This window comes from Mobula hypostoma, chromosome X1 (assembly GCF_963921235.1).
Source record: "Mobula hypostoma chromosome X1, sMobHyp1.1, whole genome shotgun sequence".
NCBI classification, from domain to species: Eukaryota; Metazoa; Chordata; class Chondrichthyes; order Myliobatiformes; family Myliobatidae; genus Mobula; species Mobula hypostoma.
The window spans coordinates 12,360,971-12,388,495 of record NC_086128.1 but is presented as its reverse complement, the minus strand read 5'-3'; the positions used below and the strand labels follow the sequence as shown (position 1 = coordinate 12,388,495).

The 27,525-nt window shown below is 41.7% G+C and overlaps 1 protein-coding gene across 2 annotated transcripts in view; it reads left to right on the top strand.

Moving 5' to 3' along the window:
- The window catches only part of letmd1 (LETM1 domain containing 1), a 35,842-nt gene extending 10,336 nt beyond the window's left edge, over positions 1 to 25,506 (top strand). For both annotated transcript variants that reach the window (XM_063036955.1, XM_063036954.1), the window contains 7 exons: positions 3,306 to 3,421; positions 4,113 to 4,195; positions 7,314 to 7,500; positions 16,176 to 16,277; positions 16,513 to 16,665; positions 19,209 to 19,305; positions 21,596 to 25,506. In XM_063036955.1, the coding sequence (XP_062893025.1) occupies positions 3,306 to 3,421; positions 4,113 to 4,195; positions 7,314 to 7,500; positions 16,176 to 16,277; positions 16,513 to 16,665; positions 19,209 to 19,305; positions 21,596 to 21,678 (821 nt within the window). In that variant the 3' untranslated portion in view covers positions 21,679 to 25,506. The remainder of the gene's footprint in view (positions 1 to 3,305; positions 3,422 to 4,112; positions 4,196 to 7,313; positions 7,501 to 16,175; positions 16,278 to 16,512; positions 16,666 to 19,208; positions 19,306 to 21,595) is intronic.
- Positions 25,507 to 27,525: the final 2,019 nt, after the last annotated feature.

The following is a 27,525-nucleotide window of genomic DNA, read 5'->3' as shown; positions in this document are numbered from 1 at the left end:
GAAAACGTTTTAAACAATTTTTTAAAAGAGTTCTTTGAGGATGTAACACACTTAAGCATACCAGTATTTGTATGGTGTATTTGCGTTTCCAGAAAGTACTTATTAAGATGTTACAAAGATCTGCAACACAAGTTACAAGCTTGCAGTATTGTGGGGGAGTGTGCTAAAATTGATTGAATGAAAACTGGTTATCATACAGAAGGCAGTCAGAATAGATGTGTCTTCAGGCTAGGATACAATAAGGATCAGTTCTTGGCCTTTACTTATTTCTAATTTGTATCAATAACTTGGAAGCCATATCTGCTGTTAATACAGAATCAGGTGGGAGAGCATGTTGTGAAGAGGATATCTGGACTCTGAAACAGTATGTAGATTGGTTGAGTAACTGGCTGAAATCTTCCCAAATTGAGTGTAATGTAGGAAAATGTGAGGCCAAGAATGGAAAAGCAGACTATTATCTAAATAGAGAGAGACTGCAAATGAGTGAAGAAGAGAGCAATCTAGCTGTTCTTGTGTACAAACCATTAAAAAGTTAACATGTAGGTGCAATGAAGTAGTTGGGAAGGCAAGTTTCATATTGCCCTTATTACAAGGAGGTTGGCATTTAGAAATGGACAACTATTGTTTTAAAATTTTACAAAACAATGCTGAGGCTGCACCTGGAAGGACTGTGTACTGTTTTGTCACGTTATTTAAGGCAGAATATGCTGGCATTGAGGGCAGTCTTGGACAGAATCACTCTGCTAATCCCTAGGTTGAAAAGATTGTCCTGTCATGAATGGCTAAAACAAGTTCAATCGTTATTCTTTGGATGTTAGAAGAATGAGGGGTGATCTTATTGAAACATATCAGATGCTCAGGGGGCAGTTTGAAGGTGAGCCGTTTGTTCTTGTGGGAGAGTCTTAAGGGTATATAATTACAAGATAAGGGGATGGTCATTTGAAACTGAGATGTGTCGGAATTTGCTCTTTCAGAGAATGGTGAATTAGTGAAATTCTATACCCTGGAGGGTTTTGAGGGCGAGATCACTGAACGATAGGGCCCTGAGTAGACCAGCTATGGTAATATTCAATGGCATAGCAGACCTGAGGAGCCAGATAGCCTACTCCTGCTCCTAATTTACTTTTCTGTACTTGTGTGCATTTTGGCTGTTCATATCATTGTTTGGACCTATTCCACTGCCTCGACTAGCATCCTTCTTTCAAAATTCACCTGTAATCTGAGTGTAATGAGAAAACACCTCAGTCATTGTTGGAGCAAATTTTGTAATGTCCTGTCTTGCTTTTCTCATAAATGCAGCACCATTAAACATATCAGGCCATTATCTCATTGCTGTTTACCATCAGGCCATTGTCTCCTGCACCATCATCAACTCTGGAGAACTCCCATTCACTGCCACCAAGCTCAGTTCCCTTATCTCACACTGCTCACTTCTACCTCCTACCCAAGATCCACAAACCTGACTGTCCAGGTAGGCCCATTGTTTCTGCCTGCTCCTGCCGCACTGAACTCGTGTCCATATAGCTCGATGGTTCAGTCCATTCTGACCTACATCGGCGACACTTCACATGCTCTCGATCTCTTCAACAACTCTCATTTTCCATGCTGAGCTTGCAAATGTCATCAACTTTGCCTTCTGCCTCCAACCTCCACCCTGCCCTTAAATTCACTTGGTGCATTTCTGACACCTCTCTCCCCTTTCTCAATCTCTCAGTTTACCGATATCTTTTATAAACCTACCGACTCCACAGCTAGCTTGACTATACCTCTTCCCACCCTGTCTCCTATAAAAGTGCCATTCCCTTTTCTTAGTTCCTTCGTCCCTGCTGCATCTGTTCTCAGGATGAGGCTTTCCTTTCCAGGCCATCTGAGATGTCCTGTTCAAAGAATAGGGTTTCCCTTCCTCCACCATTGACGATACCCTCACTTGCATCTCCTCCATTTTCTGGAAATTTGCCCTCACCCCATCTTCCCACTGTCTTAACAAAGATAGAGTTCCTCTTGTCCTCACCTACCACTCCATGAGCCTCTGCAACTTCCACCATCTCCAACAGATCCTACCGCCAAACACATCTTTACCTCCTTCTCCCCCACCCCCCCCATCTCCACTTTCCCCTGGGATTGCTCCCTCCCCAATAATGTCCCTCCTGGTACTTATCCCTGCAAGTGGCAGAAGTGCTACACCTGCCCATTCACCTCCATTCAGGGCCCCAAACAGTCCTTCCAGGTGAGGCAACACTTCGCTTGCATTGCAAAACTGTTGGGGTCATCTACCCAGTGCTCCCAATGTGGCCTCCTCTACACTGGTGAAACCTGACTCAGTTTGGGGGACTGCTTTGTCGAGCACCTTCGCTCCATCTGCAAAAAGTAGGATTTCCCAGTGGCCAAACATTTTAATTCCAATCCCCATTCCTATTCCGATATATAGGTCCATGGCCTCCTCTACTGCTACGATGACACCACTCTCGAGGTCAAGGAACAACACCTCATATTCCGTCTGGGTAGCCTCCAACCTGACGGCATGAACATTGATTTATCCAACTTCCAGTAACTTTTCCCTCTCCTTCTTCCTTCTTCCATTTGCCACTCTGGCTCTCCTTTTACCTCTCCCCTTCTCCTCACCTGCTTATTATCCGCTGGTTCCCCTCCTTCCCTTTCTCCATGGTCCACTCTGCCCTCCTATCAGATTCTTTCTTCTCCAGCCCCCACCTTGTCCACCTATTACCTCCCAGCTTCTTACTCCATACCCTTCCTCCCTCCCTCCCCACCTTATTCTGGCTTCTTTTCCAGTCCTTATGAAGGCCTGAAACGTCGACTGTTTATTCATTTCCTAGATGCTGCCTGACCTGCTGAGTTCCTCAAGCATTTTGTGTGTGTTGCTGTTTGTGGGAGCTCATGTGCAGATTTTTAACAAAGTCCTTAACTTGACTCAAAGCACCTGGAGCTTCCTGGTGTGAAATGCACAATGGAAGTGCATGTCTATTTTTCATTGAATCTTGTTGTGTAAAAGGATGCTGTTCTGCCCCTTGTATATCAGTCAGTTCTTTGAAAGAGCTGCCCAGTATGCCCAAAGAGCTGCTTGCTCTTTCCCATAGCCCTGCAATTTTCCCCTTCATGTAATAGCAACATTCCCTTTCAAAATTGGTTATTACATTTGCTTCCACAATCTTTCAGGGTGTAAATGATTTCTGATCATAACAGCCTGTTGCTTTATAATTACTAAAATAATAGTTATCTTGTCAAATACCCTGAATAGTGTTTGCATTTTCCACAATGGATAACTTTTCACTTTGCTTATCTTGCAGGTTTCCGTCTGTTGTATCTTGACTTCAAGGAAGTTAGCGAAATAAAGCATAACATGACTAATAAGGGACTAAAGTACAACCAGCTGCCTTACAGAGAAATGGAAAAATTAAGACAGGTGGGAATCTTTTCCACAGTGAAGGCCACACAGTGCCAAATTGTTCCTTTTTCAAGCAATGGAGCAGAAAAACTCCTTTCTTGCAAGCCAATTGTTCAAAAACACTTTTGTTTTCCTTTGTATTTGCTTTCTCCTTCTGCTAATGAATCGCATACCCACATCTTTGGCTGCAAAAGTAGATAAAAGCAGATTTTTCTAAAGCTTTTATCCATATAGTTTAGGTGATGGTTGGTTGCAAGGTGCAGATTTGGAGCCGTTTTAAAAATTTGTTCTTGAGCCAAAGGGTACAGGAAATGACAATTGTTACTCTGAGGTTGGGGGAAAAAAGATAGTATGGAACTTTCTTTTGCATTTTATTGTGCTATACCTGATCTGGGCTATCTCATTGCTGGTTCCAAATGCCCAAAATGGAAGGAGTACTACTCCCAACATCATGTCTCTCATCTGAATTTTAAACAAAATCTCACAGAAAAGGAAATGAAGTAAGAAACTGGAGTACTTAAAGTCTGTTACAATGGGTTTCAATAGGTACATTTGATGTCAGAGAAATATATACAAATTCATTCTTAAATTCTTTTTCTTGTAAAAAAATAATTACTGTTGTGAACAGTAATGAATTTGGTAGTGTACTGGTTGCCTGAGAATGAACAAAATTGTTGGTATTTACTAATACGAGTATCTTCTCTTCCAGTTTCGCAGAGATGTTATAAAGGTAGTACCAGTGGTGCTTCTCTCCATTCCACCATTTGCAAATTATGTTGTCTTTGTATTGATGTAAGTATTTTAAGAATTTTCATTAATGTTCTCAAGTTGGGCAGTGACCATTTATGATAATTTAGCCATATTTTTAAATATATTTGTGACCAAAGCTTTAAAATTTTGAAACATCATAAGTTGACATGGTATTATAAAAAGCACTTAAATACAGTTTTAAACAAAAAACAGTTCTAATGCCAACTGGCAAATAATGATTGAGTATTTTAGAAAATATACAGTCGGCCCTCCTTATCCACGTGTTCCGCATGCGCGAATTCAACCAACCGTGAATTGAGAAAACCCGGAAGTGCTCTTCCAGCACTTGTTGTTCAAGCATGTACAGACTTTTCTTCTTGTCATTATTCCCTAAACAATGCAGTATAACAACTATTTTATGTAGTATTTACATTGTATTAGGTATTGTAAGTAATCTAGAGATGATTTAAAGTATACGGGAGGATGTGCGTAGGTTATCGTGGATCGGGATCGAAAAAAACCCGAAGTTCTCTTACTCAGTAAGTTAGAACAGGTACATCTGGTATTATTTAGTGTCAGTTAGTCAAACGTTTGTCTTAGTATATAGTATGTATTTTACCTTTCTATGCATATAAAATACTTAAGAAACGTATGTTTCAGCGCCAGGCTCGGGAACGGAAGTTCCCGAGTTCGATCCACTGACAGATCGTTCCTGGGTTCGATCCAGTGACAGATTGCTCCCGAGCACACTGTCCATCTGTGCCGGGTTGATGTGAAGGATCAAAACCCCAAAACCCAGTAATTAAACCACTGCGTTGCTTAGTAATAATTGTAGCTTTAATTGGGCAGGGCCTTACTCATCTTATCCTTTAAAAGTGTGCCGATCGTTGACCGACTGTAGCCTAATGCTTTTCCGATGACCGATGGCGTTTCACCTCTTTCTGATCACTTTATTATTTCCACTTTATTTTAAATCGCGATCGTGATTATTTTCGTGAACAGAAACACTGCAGATTCAGAGCTCTGCCGCCGGGTCCTAATGCCCACTGCACTGAGACAGGTTAAATAAGGTCCGGGGTTCCGCTGGGTCCTGAGGTCCATCACATGAGACCGGTTGAATAAGGGACTTGAGCATCTGTGTTTTTTGGTATCTGCGAGGGGTCCTGGAACCAATTCCTCGCGGGTAAGGAGGGCCGACTGTAGTTTAACCAGCAGGTCATTCAAAACCTGTTAGATGTTGCAACCTATGTATCAGATTACTTTTCCCCCTTGCAATCTTCAGGAAGTTTAAGGAGTTCAAAGTAAATTTATTATCAAAGTACACATATCACCATATACAACCCTGAGATTTATTTTCTTCTGGGCATACTGAATAATTCCATAATAGAATAATAAACATAATATTGAAAGACTGCACAACTTGGGCGTTCAACATTGTGCAAAAGACAACAAACTGTGCAAATACAAAAAGGAAGAAATAATACTAAATAAATAAGCTATAAATATCGAGGACATGAGATGATGAGTCCTTGGAAGTGAGTCCATAGGTTGTGGGAACAGTTCAATGATGAGGCAGGTGAAGCTGATTGAAATTATCCTCTGGTTCATGAGCCTGATGTGAGGGGGTAATGATAATTCCTGAACTTGGTGGTGAGAGTTCTGAGGTTCCTGTACCACCTTCCTGATGGCAGCAGAGAGAAGAGAGCATAGCCTGGGTGGTGGGGCTCCCGAATGATGGATGCTGCTTTCCTGCAACAATCTTGGTGTAGATGTGTTCAATGGTGGGGAGGGCTTTACCCGTGATGGACTGGGCAAAATGCACTACTTTTTGTAGGATTTTCCATTAAAGGGTTTCCATACTAGGCTGTGATGCAGCCAGTCAATATACTCTCCACCACACATCTATAGAAGTTTATCAAAGTTTTTGATGTCATGCTGAATTACGTGTACCATATATTGTAATTTTTTGGTTTTAGTATGTCATGCCCTCTAGTGGAAAGCGATAATTCTGGAAAGACATTTAATTGTCTGAAACAGAATCTTACAGGACAGAAGTAACCCACTGCCTGTCGGACTTTCAAAGAGCTAGGTGGTTAGTCCTACTCCAAGTTGTACTCACTAAGCTTGTAGTAAGAAGTGTGCAAAGTAAACGGGGATAAGCTTTCCTCCTTTCCCTGTGGCCTGATAGTAGTAGTTCACACAAACATAACTGAGGTTGGGAGGTGTGTACAGAGATTTTTGTGTACACTTCATTCCGTGAAGCAATACGCATTATTCTGAGATACATGTTTGAAATGTGTAGTGGGCATTGTTTTGTGATTAACTTCTATAGTTCTACTTTTGGGTGATGAACATTGGTAGAACTATTGGCTTTGCATTTCAAGTTGTGATCTTGACCACTGTTTTGCTTTCAGATCCAATGTGAATGCTGGAGGTTTGAGCCAGTGATCCTAACCCCTGGGATGTACCTACCATTGTACTGCCACGTTCCCTGCGACACTTGTATCCATTTTCTCGGAACCATTTTTGACCTCTGTTAAATTTTTAAACTGAATCTCATTACCTCTTTTGCGCGGTTGTTAGTGTGGTCCAACCTTCCTCTCCTTTGTATTTTTCTTGGACCCACTTTTCATGCTTCTAATTCATCTCTAGCATCTTTCAGTTCTGAACACTTGAATCATTAACTCTTTTTTCTAATGATCAGAGATTTACTGAGTATTATAGCATTTTTAATTTCAGATTTACAGTATTCAATTCTTCTTACCTATTTAGCACCTGCCTTCAGTTCACTGGCGCTAGCTTTTGATAGTGATGTTCCTGGGAATTCTTAAACAAAATGAAGAACTTGGATTTATATGGCATCCATTGAGAAGTTACTTTGAAAAGTAGATATGGCACAGAAGGAATCCTGATATTCTTGATTTTTGAAGTGTAACCACAGTTGTAACCTGTTGTAACTCAGTGTTTATGTGTATTGGCAACACTGCAGCATGATGTGCCACAAGGCTTTGATGCGTTAAATGTTTTTACAAGCAGTAGTTATGGGGCTTTATGTGGACTTTAACATACATTTGTGTCAGAATTAGTGAATTACCTTTAGCACTGAACAGTTGGAACCCACATATGTGTTTCCTAAATCTGTACCTTATTTTATTTGTAGGTATTTCTTTCCACGTCAGTTTTTAATGAGGCACTTCTGGACCCTTGAACAGCAGCAGGAATATAAAGAAATCTACCACTCATTACGGGCTCAGGTTTACCCAGTTGCTGTGAGTGGCTTAATCAAAGCAGCCTCAAAAGTTAACGACAAACAACTGAAACACCAGCTTATAAATCTTGGCAACAAAGTACGTACACAGATATGTTAAACTTGAAGCTTTATTTCCAGGATTACCTTGGAACTGGTACTTGCCAGGTCATTGGTATCCTAATGAGTTGTAACATGGAGTGGCAAGGTACATATTTATTTCTATTGCTCTGAGTGTTGTATTCTCAATGTTACTGAGAAGGCAAAAGGCTAAATATTTGGTCCTGCCCAAAAGAGTCAGGGAAGAAAAATGGGGGGGGGGGGGAAATCCCAAGGTTTTGGATCACTCTTGACTATTAGTGTGACAGCTATAATCCAAGAGAGAGATCGACCTATCTATTATCTCGGCTAGCATTTAGAGTAAGATACAAAGGAAGGGGTTGCATAAGTGAGGCTAGGCTTGGGTGAAGCAGTTTGAAAATGGAGTTGAGACCAAGATCAGCTCAATCATGAATTTATTGAATGGTGAAGCAGACTCAAAGCCAGTATGGCTGCCTCCTGTTTCTCTTTCATCTATTCATACATTAGTGTGTCAGAAGTTGTTCTGGGTGACTAGCTTGTAAGTTCTATTGTAATTGATGGAAATGTTTCTGTTATTATTAAATGCCTGTTTCAAAGTAATCAATTTGGATCTTATTGGTGAGTAAAAAGTGAGAAATACAGTGGTTTAATCAATAAGGAAGACCATGCTGTGCTGAACGTGTACTTATTTTAGAAATTACCTCAGGTTACCCATAGCCCTCTATTTTTCTAAGCTCCATGTACCCATCCAGGAGTCTCTTAAAAGACCCTATCGTTTCTGCCTCCACCACCGTCGCTGGCAGCCCATTTCACACACTCATCACTCTCTGCGTTTAAAAAAAACAACTTACCCCTGACATCTCCCCTGTACCTACTTCCAAGCACCTTAAAGCTGTGCCCTCTAGTGTTAGCCATTTCAGTCCTGGGAAAAAGCCTCCGACTATCCACACGATCAATGCCTCTCATCATCTTATACACTTCTGTCAGGTCATCTCTCACCCTCCATCGCTCCAAGGAGAAAAGGCCGAGTTCACTCAACCTATTCTCATAAGGCATGCTCCCCAATCCAGGCAACATCCTTGTAAATCTTCTCTGCACCCTTTCTATGGTTTCCACATCCTTCCTGTAGTGAGGTGACCAGAACTGAGCACTGTACTCCAAGTGGGATCTGACCAGGCTCCTATATAGCTGAAACATTACCTCTCGGCTCTTGAATCCAATCCCACGGTTGATGAAGGCCAATGCACCATATGCCTTCTTAACCACAGAGTCAACCTGCACAGCAGCTTTGAGTGTCCTATGGACTCGAACCCCAAGATCCCTCTGATCCTCCACGCTGCCAAGAGTCTTTCCATTAATACTATATTCTGCCATCGTATTTGACCTACCAAAATGAACCACCACACACTTATCTGGATGGAGTTGAACTCCATCTGCCACTTCTCAGCCCAGCTTTGCATCCTATCGTTGATGTCCTGCTGTAACATCTGACAGCCCTCCACACTATCCACAACACCCCCAACCTTTGTGTCATCAGCAAATTTACTAACCCATCCTTCCACTTCCTCATCCAGGTCACTTATAAAAATCATGAAGAGTAGGGGTCCCAGAACAGATCCCTGAGGCACTCCACTGGTGACTGACCTCCATGCAGAATATGACCCATCTACAACCACTCTTTGCCTTCTGTGGGCAAGCCAATTCTAGATCCACAAAGCAAGGTCCCCTTGGTTCCCATGCCTCCTTACTTTCTCAATAAGTCTTGCATGGGGTACCTCATCAAATGCCTTGCTGAAATCCATATACACTACATCTACTGCTCTACCTTCATCAATGTGTTTAGTCACATCCTCAAAAAATTCAATCAGACTCGTAAGGCATGACCTGCCTTTGACAAAGCTATGCTGACTATTCCTAATCATATTATGCCTCTCCAAATGTTCATATATCCTGCCTCTAAGGATCTTCCCCATCAACTTATCAATCACTGAAGTAAGACTCACTGGTCTGTAATTTCCTGGGTTACCTCCAGTCCCCATTGATGATGCAAAGATCATTGCCAGAGTCTCAGCAATCTCCTCTCTCGCTTCCCACAGTAGATTGGTGTGTACCTTGTCTGGTTCCAGTGACTTATCCAACTTGATGCTTTCCAAAAGCTCCAGCACATCCTTTTTCTTAATGTCTATATGCTGAAGTTTTTCAGTCCTCTGTAAGTCATCTACAATCACTAAGGTCCTTTTCCGTAGTGAATACTGAAGCAGAGTATTCATTAAGTACCTCTGCTACCGCCTCTGGTTCCACACACACTTTTCCACTATCACACTTGATTGGTCCTATTGTCTCACACCTTATCTTCTTGCTGTTCACATACTTGTAGAATGCCTTTGGGGTTTTCTTGAATGCTATTCGCCAAGGCCTTCTCATGGCCCCTTCTGGCTCTCCTAATTTCGTTCTTAAGCTCCTTCCTGCCAGCCTTATAATTTTCTCGATCTCTATCATTGCCTAGTTTTTTGAACCTTTCGTAAGCTTTTCTTTTCCTCTTGACTAAATTTTCTACAGCCTTTGTACACCATGGTTCCTGTGCCCTACCGTCCTTTCCCTGTCTCAGTGGAATGTACCTATGCAGAACTCCATGCAAATATCCCCTGAACATTCGTCACATTTCGACCGTATGTTTCCCTGAGAACATCTATTCCCAATTTATGCCTCCAAGTTCCTGCCTGATGGCTTCATATTTCCCCTTACTCCAATTAAACATTTTCTTGACTTGTCTGTTCCTATTCCTACCCCTCTCCAATGTTATGGTAAAGGAGATAGAATTGTGATCACTATCTCCAAAATGCTCTCCCACTGAGAGACCTGGCACCTGACCAGGTTCATTTCCCAATACCAGATCAAGTACAGCCTCTCCTCTTGTAGGCTTATCTACATATTGTGCCAAGAAAACTTCCTGATCACACCTAACAAACTCCACCCTATCTAAACCCCTCACTCTAGGGACATACCAATCGATATTTGGGAATTTAAAATCCCCCATCATAACAACCCTGTTATTATTGCACCATTCCAGAATCTTTCTCCCTATCTGCTCCTCGATGTCCCTGTTACCATTGGGTGGTCTGTAAGAAACACCCAGTAGAGTTATTGACCCCTTCCTGTTTCTACCTTCCACCCACAGAGACTCAGTAGACAATCCCTCCATGGCTTCCTCCTTTTCTACGGTCGTGACACTATCTCTGATCAACAGTGCCACGCCCCCATTTCTTTTGCCTCCCTCCCTGTCCTTTTTGAAACATTTAAAGCCTGGCACTCTAAGTAGCCATTCCTGCCCCTGCACCATCCAAGTCTCTGTAATGGCCACAATATCATAGAAACATAGAAACATAGAAAATAGGTGCAGGAGTAGGCCATTTGGCCCTTTGAGCCTGCACCGCCATTTATTATGATCATGGCTGATCATCCAACTCAGAATCCCGCCCCAGCCTTCCCTCCATACCCCCTGATCCCCGTAGCCACAAGGGCCATATCTAACTCCCTCTTAAATATAGCCAATGAACTGGCCTCAACTGTTTCCTGTGGCAGAGAATTCCACAGATTCACGACTCTCTGTGTGAAGCAGTTTTTCCTAATCTCGGTCCTAAAAGGCTTCCCCTTTATCCTCAAACTGTGACCCCTTGTTCTGGACTTCCCCAACATCGGGAACAATCTTCTTGCATCTAGCCTGTCCAATCCCTTTAGGATTTTATACGTTTCAATCAGATCCCCCCTCAATCTTCTAAATTCCAACGAGTACAAGCCCAGTTCATCCAGTCTTTCTTCATATGAAAGTCCTGCCATCCCAGGAATCAATCTGGTGAACCTTCTTTGTACTCCCTCTATGGCAAGGATGTCTTTCCTCAGATTAGGGGACCAAAACTGCACACAATACTCCAGGTGTGGTCTCACCAAGGCCTTGTACAACTGCAGTAGTACCTCCCTGCTCCTGTACTCGAATCCTCTCGCTATAAATGCCAGCATACCATTCGCCTTTTTCACTGCCTGCTGTACCTGCATGCCCACTTTCAATGACTGGTGTATAATGACACCCAGGTCTCGTTGCACCTCCCCTTTTCCTAATCGGCCACCATTCAGATAATAATCTGTTTTCCTATTTTTGCCACCAAAGTGGATAACTTCACATTTATCCACATTAAATTGCATCTGCCATGAATTTGCCCACTCACCCAACCTATCCAAGTCACTCTGCATCCTCTTAGCATCCTCCTCACAGCTAACACTGCCACCCAGCTTCATGTCATCCGCAAACTTGGAGATGCTGCATTTAATTCCCTCATCCAAGTCATTAATATATATTGTAAACAACTGGGGTCCCAGCACTGAGCCTTGCGGTACCCCACTAGTCACCGCCTGCCATTCTGAAAAGGTCCCGTTTATTCCCACTCTTTGCTTCCTGTCTGCTAACCAATTCTCCATCCACATCAATACCTTACCCCCAATACCGTGTGCTTTAAGTTTGCACACTAATCTCCTGTGTGGGACCTTGTCAAAAGCCTTTTGAGAATCCAAATATACCACATCTACTGGTTCGCTCCTATCCACTCTACTAGTTACATCCTCAAAAAATTCTATGAGATTCATCAGACATGATTTTCCTTTCACAAATCCATGCTGACTTTGTCCAATGATTTCACTGCTTTCCAAATGTGCTGTTATCACATCTTTGATAACTGACTCCAGCAGTTTCCCCACCACCGACGTTAGGCTAACCGGTCTATAATTCCCCGGTTTCTCTCCCTCCTGTTTTAAAAAGTGGGGTTACATTAGCCACCCTCCAATCCTCAGAAACTAGTCCAGAATCTAACGAGTTTTGAAAAATTATCACTAATGCAGCCACTATTTCTTGGGCTACTTCCTTAAGCACTCTGGGATGCAGACCATCTGGCCCTGGGGATTTATCTGCCTTCAATCCCTTCAATTTACCTAACACCACTTCCCTACTAACATGTATTTCGCTCAGTTCCTCCATCTCACTGGACTCTCTGTCCCCTACTATTTCTGGAAGATTATTTATGTCCTCCTTAGTGAAGACAGAACCAAAGTAATTATTCAATTGGTCTGCCATGTCCTTGCTCCCCATAATCAATTCACCTGTTTCTGTCTGTAGGGGACCTACCAGTCTTTTCCTTTTTACATATCTATAAAAGCTTTTACAGTCAGTTTTTACGTTCCCTGCCAGTTTCCTCTCATAATCTTTTTTCCCCTTCCTAATTAAGCCCTTTGTCCTCCTCTGCTGAACTCTGAATTTCTCCCAGTCCTCAGGTGAGCCACTTTTTCTGGCTAATTTGTATGCTTCTTCTTTGGAATTGATACTATCCCTAATTTCTCTTGTCAGCCACGGGTGCACTACCTTCCTTGATTTATTCTTTTGCCAAACTGGGATGAACAATTGTTGTAGTTCATCCATGCAACCTTTAAATGCTTGCCATTGCATATCCACCGTCAATCCTTTAAGTGTCATTTGCCAGTCTATCTTAGCTAATTCACGTCTCATACCTTCAAAGTTACCCCTCTTTAAGTTCAGAACCTTTGTTTCTGAATTAACTATGTCACTCTCCATCTTAATGAAGAATTCCACCATATTATGGTCACTCTTACCCAAGGGGCCTCTCACGACAAGATTGCTAATTAACCCTTCCTCATTGCTCAAAACCCAGTCCAGAATAGCCTGCTCTCCAGTTGGTTCCTCGACATGTTGGTTCAAAAAACCATCCCGCATACATTCCACGAAATCCTCTTCCTCAGCACCTTTACCAAGTTGGTTCACCCAATCTACATGTAGATTGAAGTCACCCATTATAACTGCTGTTCCTTTATTGCACACATTTCTAATTTCCTGTTTAATACCATCTCCGACCTCACTACTACTGTTAGGTGGCCTGTACACAGCTCCCACCAGCGTCTTCTGCCCCTTAGTGTTACGCAGTTCTACCCATATCGATTCCACATCTTCCCGGCTTATGTCCTTCCTTTCTATTGCGTTAATCTCTTCTTTAACCAGCAATGCCACCCCACCTCCCCTTCCTTCATGTCTATCCCTCCTGAATATTGAATATCCCTGAACGTTGAGCTCCCATCCTTGGTCACCCTGGAGCCATGTCTCTGTGATCCCAACTATTTCATAATCATTAATAACAATCTGCACTTGCAATTCATCCACCTTATTACGAATGCTCCTTGCACTGACACACAAAGCCTTCAGGTGCTCTTTTACAACTCTCTTAGCCCTTCTGCAATTATGTTGAAAAGTGGCCCTTTTTAATGCTTGCCCTGGATTTGTCGGCCTGCCACTTTTACTTTTCTCCTTAGTACTTTTTGCTTCTACCCTCACTTTACACCCCTCTGTCTCTCTGCACTGGTTCCCATCCCCCTGTTGTGAACTAACCTCCTCACGCCCAGCCTCTTTAATTTGATTCCCACCCCGCAACCATTCTAGTTTAAAGTCACCTCAGTAGTCCTCGCTAATCTCCCTGCCAGGATATTGGTCCCTCTAGGATTCAAGTGTAACCTGTCCTTTTTGTACAGGTTACGCTTGTGCCAAAAGAGGTCCCAATGATCCAAAAACTTGAATCCCTGCCCCCTGCTCCAACCCCTCAGCCACGCATTTATCCTCCACCTCATCGCATTCCTACTCTCACTGTCGCGTGGCACAGGCAGTAATCCCGAGATTACTACCTTTGCGGTCCTTTTTCTCAACTCCCTTCCTAGCTCCCTATATTCTCCTTTCAGGACCTCATCCCTTTTCCTACCTATGTCATTGGTACCTATATGTACCACGACCTCTCCAAGTACTGATTCACGCTCTAAGCTCATCCGCTTTATTCATAATACACCTCTCATTTAAATAGACACATCTCAAACCATCAGTCTGAGCACATCCCTTCTCTATCACCTGCCTGTCCTCCCTCTTGCACTGTCTACAACCTTTCTCTATTTGTGAGCCAACTGCCCCTTCCTCCGTATCTTCAGTTCGGTTCCCACCCCCGCATCAATTCTAGTTTAAACTCTTCCCCAATAGCCTTAGCAAACCTTCCTGCCAGGATATTGGTCCCTCTTGGATTCAAGTGCAACCCTCCTTATTGTACAGGTCATGCCTGCCCCAAAAGAGGTCCCAATGATCCAGAAATCTGAATCCCTGCCCCCTGCTCCAATCCCTCAGCCACACATTTATCCTCCACCTCACTCTATCTTATACTCACTGTCACGTGGCACAGGCAATAATCCCGAGATTAAAAACCTTGTGGTCCGGCTTCACAGCTTCTTTCCTAACTCCCTGTAGTCTGTTTTCAGGGCCTCGTCCCTTTTCCTACCCATGTCATTGGTACCAACATGTACCACTACCTCTGGCTGTTCACCTTCTCACTTCAGGATATCGTGGACGCGATCAGAAACATCCCAGATCCTGGCACCTGGGAGGCAAACTACCATCCGTGTTTCTTTCCTGCATCCACAGAATCACCTGTCTGACCCCCTAACTATAGAGTCCCCTATCACTGCTGCCATCCTCTTCCTTTCCCTACCCTTCTGAGCCACAGGGCCAGACTCTGTGCCAGAAGTTGTTTCCCACCCCCCCCCCCCAAACAGTACTCAAACAGGAGTACTTATTGTTCAGGGGAACAGCTACAGGGGTACTCTTAGCTTCTGACTCTTGCCCTTCCCTCTCCGGACTGTTACCCGCTTATCTGTCTCTCGAGGCCCCGGTGTGACTACCTGCCTATAGCTCCTCTCTATCACCTCTTCACTTTCCCTGACCAGACGAAGGTCATCGAGCTGCAGATCAATTTCCCTAACCCGGTCCCTAAGGAGCTGCAGCTTGACACACCTGGTGTAGATGTGGCTATCCGGGAAGCCGGGATTCTCCCAGATATCCCACATCCGACACCCAGTACAGAACACTACCTCGCAGACATACTTCCTATTCCTATTCTTCACAAGTAAATTACCTCGCCTTGATGAGTTATCGCCGATGCTCCGTTGAGCCAAAGCCCTCCTACTCTGACTCTCTCTACATCACCCGCTCTATAAAGCTGTCTTATTTTTTAAATTCTTCCCACCGGTCTCACTCACTGACATCCACACATCTCTGCTGTCATGCCTTGATCAATGGAAAAGGATTTTTCACAACATGAAGGGCAAACTGGATACAGATGCCAAATACTGATACTGTCGCCTCATCCACACATGGTGGAAATGAATTCATTCCTTTAGATCCTATTTTCAGTTTTGGGTCGGAGAATATACAGCAAGAGAGAGCCTTGTCTTACATCTCAGGCACATTCTGTCTCATTTAGATGCAGGAGTAATAGTTATGTCGCCCAGTAAAAAATCCTTTGGATTATTGGTAAGGAGGAGAAAAAGTCTTGACATCCAAAAAAGAAAACATTAATATTGCAATGTTGTTATTACATTAGAATTTCAAGGTTATTGGGTACTGAAGGTGTATACTCTCTTTGTTTCTATCAACTCACTTACCCTTTTGAGGTTCCAGGTGTGTGTGTTTTCTTTCCCACTGGTAAAATGGTTTTGAGGAACTTTGGAAGGGGGAAAAAAAAGTTACTACCCTATTATATTGATTGCAGTAAGCTGTATTTTGGGGTTGCTGACTGCATTTGTGATCCACTACTGTTTTAAATGAAGGTTCAGGAAGGCATTCACCCAGAAATCTCCCAGCTACTCACAGTGGTAAAGCTGTTCTCCAGACAGCCACTAGGAATCCATCATATTGAATCACAGCAGGCGGTAAGGAGTATATTCCTATTAGCCCATTAGTAAGCAACTTAAATGATGCAAGACTTTGGAAAGCTATTTTAAGCAGTATACTTGTTAACCGACAAAGTTGTTTCATATAAGTGTTGGATAATTTGCAAAGTAAGATTGTGTTTTTTTTTAAATTAGCTATATGTCTTTGACTTCTGAAATAAAAGGCAAAAGGAATGGTTGCTCATTCACCTGCATCCTACTGTTATGTTGTTAGGAAGTCTTTAGTCGGGTAATGTTTCTCACTCCACACATGCCCTCCTTCATCCTACGCCGTCGTCTCTGGAGCCACATCATGGAAATTCGTCACTTGGACCAAGCTTTAAATACCTTGGGAGTGCATGACCTTTCAGAGGATGAACTAAGAACTGTGAGTTGAAAGGTTGATGGTGTGGAACAACCACTTGCATTTTATAAAAATGTTTGTAATGTGGCAAAATATTTCCGAGGAGTATTCAGGTGAAAACTGAGGCCAATTCAAAGAATATTGGGAAGGGTGACACAAAGCTTGATTGGGTGGGATGTGTCTTTGGGAAGGAGGTCCAGAGGTTTAAGATCTCAGTTGAAAGCCTGATCACCAGTGGTGGTGTGAAGGGAATAGAAATTGGAGACTGCTATCAGAGGAGCCCTTCAGCTTATGGAGTCTGCATCAGCCATCCATTTACTCTTATTCTGTTTTATTTTCCCCATGTTTCCTCAACTTGCCCTGGATTCTATTCTTCATCACTGCACACTACAGCAACCAATCCTCCCATGCACCTACTTGACTTTGAGATGTGGGAGAAAACCGGAGCGGTTAGAAAGAGGATGGGCAAACTCTACAGAGATGGCACAAGCAGATCAACAAAGAAGCTGAGAGGCAGTAGCACCACTCTGCTGCCTGAGGCTGCGGGCCTGGAGAATGCTACAAAGCTAGGGATGTTGATTGTAAAGTGAGCTTAGCCTTCAGAATGTGGCTTATGGCTAATTGTCTCCCTAGTAAAGAGGCAATATTTCTGAGACACCAGCTTCATTAATATTGTAGTAACTATAGGCATCCCAATGCAGATCAGGATGTCAAGTGATCCTAGTTACATACAAAGCCTTCTAGCGGGTGGATGTGACAGCAGCCCAGAACCTGAAACATAGCAATTCCAGTGCAGCATTAGTCCATGTTATTTGTTTGGGCCCCATGAACACTTTGAGAGAGACCTGGAAGCATTGTCATTTTGTTCTGTTGCTTGGAGAGAAGAAGAGTATTGAGGGAAGAAAGGGGTTGTGGGTGAGGGTGACACTTTAAAGTCTACACATACCTTGTTTTCTATTTTGACCCTATAGTCTTGTAATACCTTGGAGAAAGCATTTGATTTAAGATCGTAAGACATGGGAGCAGAATTAGGCCATTTGACCCATCGAGTCTGTTCTTCCATCATGGCTGATTTATTATCCCTCTCAACCCTATTCTCCTGACTTATCCCCATAACCTTTGACGCCATTACTAATAAAGAATGTATAAACCTCTACTTTAAATACACACAATAACTTGGGCTTCACAGCTGTCTGGCAATATATTCCACAGATTCACTACCTGCTGGCTAAAGAAATTCCTGCTCATCTCTGTTCTAAAGGGATGTCCTTTTATTCTGAGGATAAGCCCTCTGGTCCTAGGCTCCCCTACCATAGGAATGTCCTCTCCATATCCACTCTATCTAGGCCTTTAAATATTCAATAGGTTTCGATGAGATATTTCCCGACCCCACCTTTTCTAATCTTCAGTGAGTACAGGCCCAGAGCCATCAAACGTTCCTCATACATGAATCAGAATCAGGTTTATTATCACCGGCATATGACATGAAATTAATTAACTATTTAATTCCTGAGATCATTCTTGTGGACCTCCTCTGGACCCACTGCAATGCCAGCACATTCTTTCTTAGATAAAGGGCCTAAAACTGCTCACAATACTCCCAAGTGCGGTCTGACCAATGCCTTATAAAGGTTTAGTATTACATCCTTGCTTTTATATTCTAGTCCACTTGATTTTAATGCTAACATTGCATTTGTCTTCCTCACCACCAACTCAAACTGCAAGTGAACCATTCGGGAATCCTGCCTGCACAAGGACTCCCAAATCCCTTTGCACCTCTGATTTTTGTATTTTCTTATCATTTAGAAGATAGTCTACACCTTTATTCCTCCTACCAAAGTGCATGACCATACACTTCCCAATATTGTATTCTGTGTGCCATTTCTTTGTCCATTCTCCTAATCTAAGTCCTTCTGCACTCTTCCTCCTCATGACTACCTGTCCTTCCACCTGTCTTTCTATTGTCCAGAAACTTAGCCACAAAGCCATCAGTTCTGTCATCCAAGTCATTGACATATAACATGAAAAGAAGTGGTCCCAACACCGACTCCTTTGGAACACCCCTAGTCACCAGCAGCCAATCAGAAAAGGCCCTCTTTATTCTCACTCTTTGCCTCCTGCCAGTCAGCCAATCCTCTGTCCATGTTAGTCCCTTTCCTGTAATACCATGGGCTCTTATCTTGTTTAGCAGCCTCATGTGTGGCACCTCATCAAAGGCCTTCTGAAAATCCAAGAAAACAACATCCACTGACTCTCCTTTGTCTATCTTGCCTGTTATTTCCTCAAAGAATTCCAACAGATTTGTCAGGTAAGATTTCCCCTTGAGGAAACTATGCTGACTTCAACCTATTTTAACATGTATTTCCAAGTACCCCAAAACCTAATCTAATACTGGCATTTTTGATCTTTTAAAATAATTACTTTTATTAAAGACTCTCCTCATACAGTTGAATAAGATAATCGGCCTGTCTTGATGTTTATTAAAAGGAAAACATTGTTTTCTTGGTGTTTTGATTTTGCCTGTCGAAACATGCTTCCCTAATTTTTCTTTTGATTCTGATCTCAAGGCATGTTATGTGAGAGGCCTGAATTCAGTGCACCTGAATGCAGCGCAGTGCAAGGACTGGTTATTCAAATGGGTCCAACTTTCCAAGAGATTAAAAGGTAAATGGGCACAAATCAAATGTTCCAGGTGTATTTATCGTCATCTTGGTGACAATAACTGAATCGTTGTCTTTCAAATAATTACGATGTTGTTACCTTTTACAGTGCAATAGGTCATGTGGGTCATTGTTCCTGCTTTTATTTATTTATATATATATGAGAAATAACTTCTCATTAATACTAACTTTCATTCTCTTTAGAATTCATTGAATTGTTACAGGATAGAGAAGGCTATTCTGGCTTTGAAATTTTGCTGGTTATGTAATTCTCTGCCCTTAAAGTTGTTGTACTTATATGGCATCAAAGTGTTTTTAGTCTTCCAGTTCCATTTGGAATGTAGCCCTCATATCTTCAAAATTTACAATGTTTCTGGTGCCTAGTTCGAGTTCTGAATACCACATTGAATGAAATTGAACAATCATTCTCCCGTCATTTTTTCCATACATGTATTTCATTGTGCTATCAGAATGACCTTCCTCTCGCCTTAAACCTATACCTTTTTGATAACCTTACAATAGAAAAAAGATTTAAACTATCTACCTTATTGATGCCTCTCATAATCTTAAGTACTTCTGTCAGCTCACCCACTTAGTCTCCTTTGCTCCTCAGAAAGCAAGGTCAGCCTATCTGATCTCTCCCCTAATTCAGCGGTTCAAGCAACTTCTGAAGAGCCAAAAGGTGTATGTTAACATTCTGGGTTGAGACCCTGCATCATATGCCTTAACTGTCAGGGCCAGCCCCTAAGAATTTCTTTCAGTAATTTTCTTACCATTGATGTAAGGCTCATGGACCAGTAGTTACCTGGCTTTTCTGGGAGTGATTCGGAAGGTGCAGGATAGATATACCCCAAAGTCGTAGTAGTATTCTAAAGGGAGGATGAGGGAACCGTGGCTGACAAGGGAAGTCAGAGACAGCAAAAAATCAAAAGAAAGGGCAAATAATATAGCAAAATTTTGTGGGAAGTTAGAAGATTTGGGAAACTTTTAAAAACCGTCAGAAGATAACTAAAAAAGTAATAAGGAGAGAAAAGATGAAATATGAGAGAAATTCAAGCGTGTTAGGAGGCAGAATTGAGTAGTTGCTATTACTAAGGAGAAGATCCTTGGGAAACTGTAAGGTCTGAAGGTAGTTAAGTCATCTGGACCAGGCAGTCCTAACCCCAGGGTTCTGAAAGAGGTAGCCGAATAAATTGTAAAGCATTAGTAATGATTTCTCAAGGATCATTAGATTCCACAGTGGTTCTGGGGTACTAGAAAATTGCAAATGTCACTCCACTCCTGCCTCCCTCCCTTCTTAAAAAGACAGGAAACTATAGGCCAGTTAGCCTGACCTCAGTGGTTGGGAAGATGTTGGCATCCTTAATAATGAATTTTTGGGGTTCATGCAGGCATTTGATAAAATAGGGGAAATTCAGCATGGTTTCCTTAAGGGGAAATTTTGGATGACAGAATTAATGCATTGTGGTCAAGTTTGCACATGATCCAAAGATGGGTTGAGGGGCAGGTATTGTTGAGGAAGCAGGGAGTCTACAGAAAGATGTGGACATATTAGGAGAATGGGCAATGAACTGGCACATGGAATATAGTGTAGGGAAGTGTATGGTCATGCACTTTGTTAAACGGAATAAAGGTAGAGACTATTTTCTAAATGGGGGAAAATTTTTAAAAATCAGAGGTGCCAAGGACTTGAGTCCTCGTGCAGGATACTCTAAAGGTTAACTTGCAGGTTCAGTCAGTGGTGAGGAAGGCAAATGCAATGTTAGCATTCATTTCAAGAGGACTAGAATATAAAAGCAAGGATTTTACTGTTGAGGCACTGTTGAAACTTCACTTGGAGTATTGCGAGCAGTTTTGGAACCATTATCTAAGAAAGGATGTGTTTCTATTGGAGGGGGTCCAGAGGATGTTCAGAAGGATGATTCTGGAAATGAAAGGCTTTTTGTATGATGAGCGATTGAAATTTCTTTAACCAGGGGTGGTGAATCTGTGGAATTTGTTGCTATGAGTGGTTGTGGAGGCCAGGCTATTGGGTGTATTTAAGGTGTAGGTTGATAGGTTATTTGTCAGTGTGCAAACTGTTATGGGGAGAAGGCAGGAGAATGGGGTTGAGGGGGAAAAAATGGATAGGCTGTGACGAAATGGCAGAGCGGACTGATGGGCCAAACAGCCTAATTCTGCTTCTACATCTTATGGTGCAGAATAGGCTTCTTGTGGCCACAGTGATTAGTTTTTCTACTATGTGTGCAAGTCAATCACCTACTAAGTGGAAATATCTAACTTTCTGTTTATAGATTCTGAAGTCTCTCTGCTGTTGCACAGCATGGTATTACTTTCTGCAAATTACCTCAGAAAACTTCCAGAAAAAAGCAAGTAAACAACAAATGCAAAACTAAGGAGTGGCTGGCCATACATGTTTACCCAAGACATCTATGTATTGTGTTGACAAGGATTTCTTCTTTAGTGGCAGACAAACTCTTGAATGCAAAAGCTCGTAACTATTAATTTGCCTCCTGTGACGCACTGATTATGCTTAGTGGAAGATTCTCCCTGAGGAGAGAAACAAAGGTGTATATCATTGTTTTCTTGAAGTATAAATGAATTAATTTAAAAGAATCTAATGTTTTTTGGACCAGTACTTTTTATTTTAAAGCATGAAGGTAGTTTATTGGAATGCTATAACTTTTCCTGTCATTCTCACAAGATGACTTTCTTTGCTACAGGTTTTAATCACTTTAATCCAGAGGTTGTCAAAGTGACAGTGAACCTAAAGTTTTGCTGTTGTTTTTGACAGTGGGACGGCATTTTCAGCCAAAGGCAGGTGCCGTTGAAACATGGATGTGTTTCTATGCTCACAGCCATGAGTAAACATTATCACACTGCCTGGTTTAATATTAAGTTACATCCAGTGTTGTGAAATTCCTGCACTTGCAACATAGATACAGAGCAGGCTCACCACAGAAAACCCAGTCAAATCAGTTCAAATCTAAGTACTGTACTATTTTAAATGAATTATAAGTGATAATTATTTCTAGTCAATCTGTCTAAAGCTGACCATTAGTCATTAGCCACTGGGATCTCTCAAACCTTTTCAGGTTTATATTCAGATTTTATTTTTTGGCTTTATTTTCCTCCTCTTCCTTCCCACCCCCGGTACTTGATTTGACACAGAAATGTATTAACTTCTAACATGCACTGTTCTACTTTCTTTTAGGTGTTCTATATTTTATCATTTCTTTATGTACCTTTATATTATTGTTCAGGCTACAATCCAATAATCTGGTGAGGGAGATGCACAATCACTAGCCTTGTTTGCTCAGATTCCAGATACCTTATTCTTATCTGTCACTTCCAGCAAGTTGCCTTGTAAAGTATCACTGATTAATATGGCAAAGGCACATGTAAGTGTAACTTAACTAAGTGGTTGACGTTATGCTCAGAAACAGCACCTCCTTCCACCTGAGTAGAATTATGGTAGGCCCAGGTCAGTGGTGAATCTGAAAGTCAGTTTATAGTATGGATTGTTTATTTAAAAATTAGTTAAACTTACTGAAGGGTGTTCTCATTGATTGGACAATCACCCAAATGACCCACACCTATTTCTTCCTATCCCTTTTGCCTGCCCTTAAAGCAGTACCTTCCTCCTCTCCATTCACTGCTCATCACTGAGAACACAGTAGGTGGACCTAAGAGCATTCTTATGCCTGTGAACCACCCTCCACCCCAGAAACAATCAGGGCAATGACACTAAATCAAAAATATGAATACTGTGGCTGCTGCAAATCTGCAACAAAACCAGAAATGACTGGTTATAGACTATAAGACATAAGAACAGAATTAGGCCAATTGACCCTTCGAGTCTGCTCCGACATTTCATTATGGCTGATTTATTATCCCTCTCAACCCCATTCTCCTGCCTTCTCCCAGGAACCTATTAACGTCTATTTTAAAGCTACCCAATGACTTGGCCTTTATTCTAAGGCTGTGCCCTCTGGTCCGAGTCTCCACCACTATGGGAAACGTCCCCTCCACACCCACACTATCTAGGCCTTTGACTATTCTATAGATTGCAATGAGTACCCCCCCCCCGCCCCCCAGCCCTCCTTTCATACTTCTAAACTCCAGTGATTATGGCCCCAGAACCATCAAATGCTCATATTAACCCTTTCATCTCTGGATCATTCTTGTGAATCTCCTTTCTTGGATAAGGGGCCCAAAACTGCTCACAATATTCCAAGTGAGGCCTCACCAGTGCCTTATAAAGCTTCAGCATTAATTACATGCTTTTATATTCTAGTCCTCTCAAATGCTAACATTGCATTTGCCTTCCTGCACAAGGATTCCCAAGTCCCTTTGCACCTCAGATTTCTGAATTTTCTCCCCATTTAGAAACTAGTCAATGCCTTTATTCCTTCTAACAAAGTGCATGCCCATACACTTCCCTACACTTTTTTTTTCATGTGCCACTTCTTTGCCCAGTCTCCTCAGCTGTCCAAGTCCTTCTGCAGACTTCCTGCTTCCTCAACACTATGTGCCCCTCCACCTATCTCTGTATTGTCAGCAAACTTGGTCGCACTTGGGGGAAGCAAGAAACAGAATTTGTGCTTCAGTCAAGTGAAGCATAATCCATGGCTTAAACATGTTATTAGCACACTGCCATTTCTTTAACAGCCATATAATTTGTACTAATGTAATTGTTTTTTTTTTGTTTGGATAATGCTTCTTGTGTGCAGTTCCTGTGTAACCAAATGATTCAGGAATTCAATGCCTTAGATTGGCTAAATTGCTCACTTAGTTGGGTCGATGAAGCAAAGCAGTTCTATTTATCCTGTCTCCAAAAGGTCATCTTTAATTAAAGATACTACCCATTTTAATATAATATGCAGCAGCTTAAAAAATCTGTAATTATCTTTTTATCCTATTATATTTGAGGTGTCAACAATAGACCCATTCTTTAAAAATTATTTTAATCCTAATTTTAAATGTTCCCACAGTTTCTGGCACACTTATTGCTGAATGTGGACTTTGATTAAATGTTACTGCACTATTGCACTGTTATTCAAGTGGTGAGACATTGTTCTCTGCCAGCTAAACAGTAAGATTAAGGCATGAACTACACTTGGATTCTGATAAAAAGAAATGCTAGGTTTACTACATTATATACTTTGTTAAAGGAGATTTGTATCTTAAATTCAGAGCACTGATCTCTATATTACAGTAGAAAATTGACCACTTTTCTGTCGAGGTAGGTTTCTGTCTCCAAATTTTGTTACCTTGCTGCATTTTGAATAGTTAGAATACATGGAAAGGACTGATTTATTTTCCCAAAGTTGCATTCAATGTTGTGGTGCTTTTTGCCTTCACTTTCTAACTATTAGCTGAATGGTGGGCCCAGCACTTGTGCCATTGAGTCCAATAGCAGTGATGATGAAAATAGCCTCAGTGTGCCCATCCTTCAAAAAAAAAGTTCAAAGCAGTCCTTCCACATTTACTACCACAAGCTACATAATAAATTCGTGCAGAAATGGACAGCTTGTTCTCTTAAAAAGTTTGAGCATGGATTAACATGCTTGCCTAAATCAGAGATTCTATAAACAGCCCTACATTGCACTGCTTTTATATTCTAGTACTGATTATTTTCTGTATTTCCTTTTGATTCTGCACTGCACAAGACATATGTTTACATTTTAATCTTGTTTTACTGTTATTTTTGTGAAAATGGATTCTTTAATTCAATAAGTATTTTTATTTGCAAATATACTTTAAATGTGATTAGAATTGTCAAGGGAATTGCTTGTCAATTGAGTGCAGTTTTGGTTAATCTCCATGTGGAGAAACTATAAAATCCATTGTATGTGAATAAAAAAAAAGTGTTGCTCCTTTTTGTCATGGGAACCAAAGGTTTAAGGAGGATCTCTAAAGAGGAAGTAGTAGAGAACAGAAACCAGAGTTTGGGCAAATGAATAGAGTCCAAGAGGTTAGAGTTTAAGGGTGGGGGAAAAGAGAAGGGATAGGCATTACTTTCCTTATTTATTTCATGATGCATCAGTTCTTGCTGTGTAACAATTTGACGGATTTCTACATTAAACTCCAGTTTGTTAACCTTAATAAAAGTGCATCAGGTTTCATCTTTCTAAATGTCCTTGTTAAAATGCTCTCAATTACTTCTGGAAGAGCTTTTGTCACCATATCTTAATATTGTTTTACAAAAGTAAAATGTTATGAATGCTATAAAATTAAATAAATCAGCAACTGTTAGAAATATGCTGTTCATCAGCCAGCTTCTATCATGAGTTAACTTTTCAGGTTCAAGATCTTTCATCAGAACTCTAAGTCAGTGACATGAAACTGTAATATTGTTCCTATATGGCCTGAGCTACTGAGTAGTTCCAACATTAACTTTAAAAAAATGCCTCCCAAGTGACCTGGTGTTAAATATAACCACCTGTGAAGTACTGCCTGTATTCTATATTAATCACATTTTATAAATGCTGAACAGTGGATGTTTGAGGTCATTTTATAGCTTCTGTGCAGATGATACGCTTGCCTTCAAAATGTCCCCCCAGCATGGCATGATGAAGCTATTGGGGCAAGCAAAAGATAGATCTAAAAGTTAACTGGTCAAGATTAGATTCAAATACTGCCCATCTATTGTAATAGAACTTAATTTGATTTTTATTTATAGCTACTTTCAAGTCTGTATGAACTTATAAATTTAGTTTTTCTTGGCCATCTTAGGCAACTTTTGAAACAATGTACCAGGGAGTTTCAGGAGTCATGTTTAAAAGCTTACATTCACAGTTATTCAATATCTATACATCTCATTGATTGTACCTGGTGTTCCAGTGAGTATTTATCTATCACTGAGGCCTAGTGAAGGGGTGAAGTATATTAGTAATACTAAGCTTGAGTTTGATGTTGGGTATACCACTTCAGTCCGCACTGCATAACTTTTGAGCACAGCTCTGATGTAGTTAGGTTAATTGATTCTGGGAAGAGACTGGAGTTTGCTCTTTCTCCCTTAGTTCACAAGACTTAATTTCATCTTGGAATAGAAACAGAAAATAGGTGCTGGAGTAGGCCATTCGGCCCTTCGAGCCTGCACCGCCATTCAGTATGATCATGGCTGATCATCCAACTCAGAACCCTGTACCTGCCTTCCCTCCATACCCCCAATCCCTTTAGCCACAAGGGCCATATCTAACTCCCTCTTAAATATAGCCAATGAACTGGCCACAACTGTTTCCTGTGGCAGAGAATTCCACAGATTCACCACTCTCTGTGTGAAGAAGTTTTTCCTCATCTCGGTCCTAAAAGGCTTTCCCTTTATCCTCAAACTGTGACCCCTCGTTCTGGACTTCCCCAACATCGGGAACAATCTTCCTGCATCTAGCCTGTCCAATCCCTTTAGAATTTTATACGTTTCAATCAGATCCCCCCTTCAATCTTCTAAATTCCAACGAGTACAAGCCCAGTTCATCCAGTCTTTCTTCATATGAAAGCCCTGCCATCCCAGGAATCAATCTGGTGAACCTTCTTTGTACTCCTTCTATGGCAAGGATGTCTTTCCTCAGATTAGGGGACCAAAACTGCACACAATACTCCAGGTGTGGTCTCACCAAGGCCTTGTACAACTGCAGTAGTACCTCCCTGCTCCTGTACTTGAATCCTCTCGCTATAAATGCCAGCATACCATTTGCCTTTTTCACCGCCTGCTGTACCTGTATGCCCACTTTCAATGACTGGTGTATAATGACACCCAGGTCTCATTGTACCTCCCCTTTTCCTAATCAGCCACTATTCAGATAATAATCTGTTTTCCTGTTTTTGCCAAAGTGGATAACTTCACATTTATCCACATTAAATTGCATCTGCCATGAATTTGCTCACTCACCTAACCTATCCAAGTCACCCTGCATCCTCTTAGCAACCTCCTCACAGCTAACACTGCCGCCCAGCTTCGTGTCATCCGCAAACTTGGAGATGCTGCATTTAATTCCCTCATCCAAGTCATTAATATATATTGTAAACAACTGGGGTCCCAGCACTGAGCCTTGCGGTACCCCACTAGTCACCGCCTGCCATTCTGAAAAGGTCCCGTTTATTCCCACTCTTTGCTTCCTGTCTGCTAACCAATTCTCCATCCACATCAATACCTTACCCCCAATACCGTGTGCTTTAAGTTTGCACACTAATCTCCTGTGTGGGACCTTGTCAAAAGCCT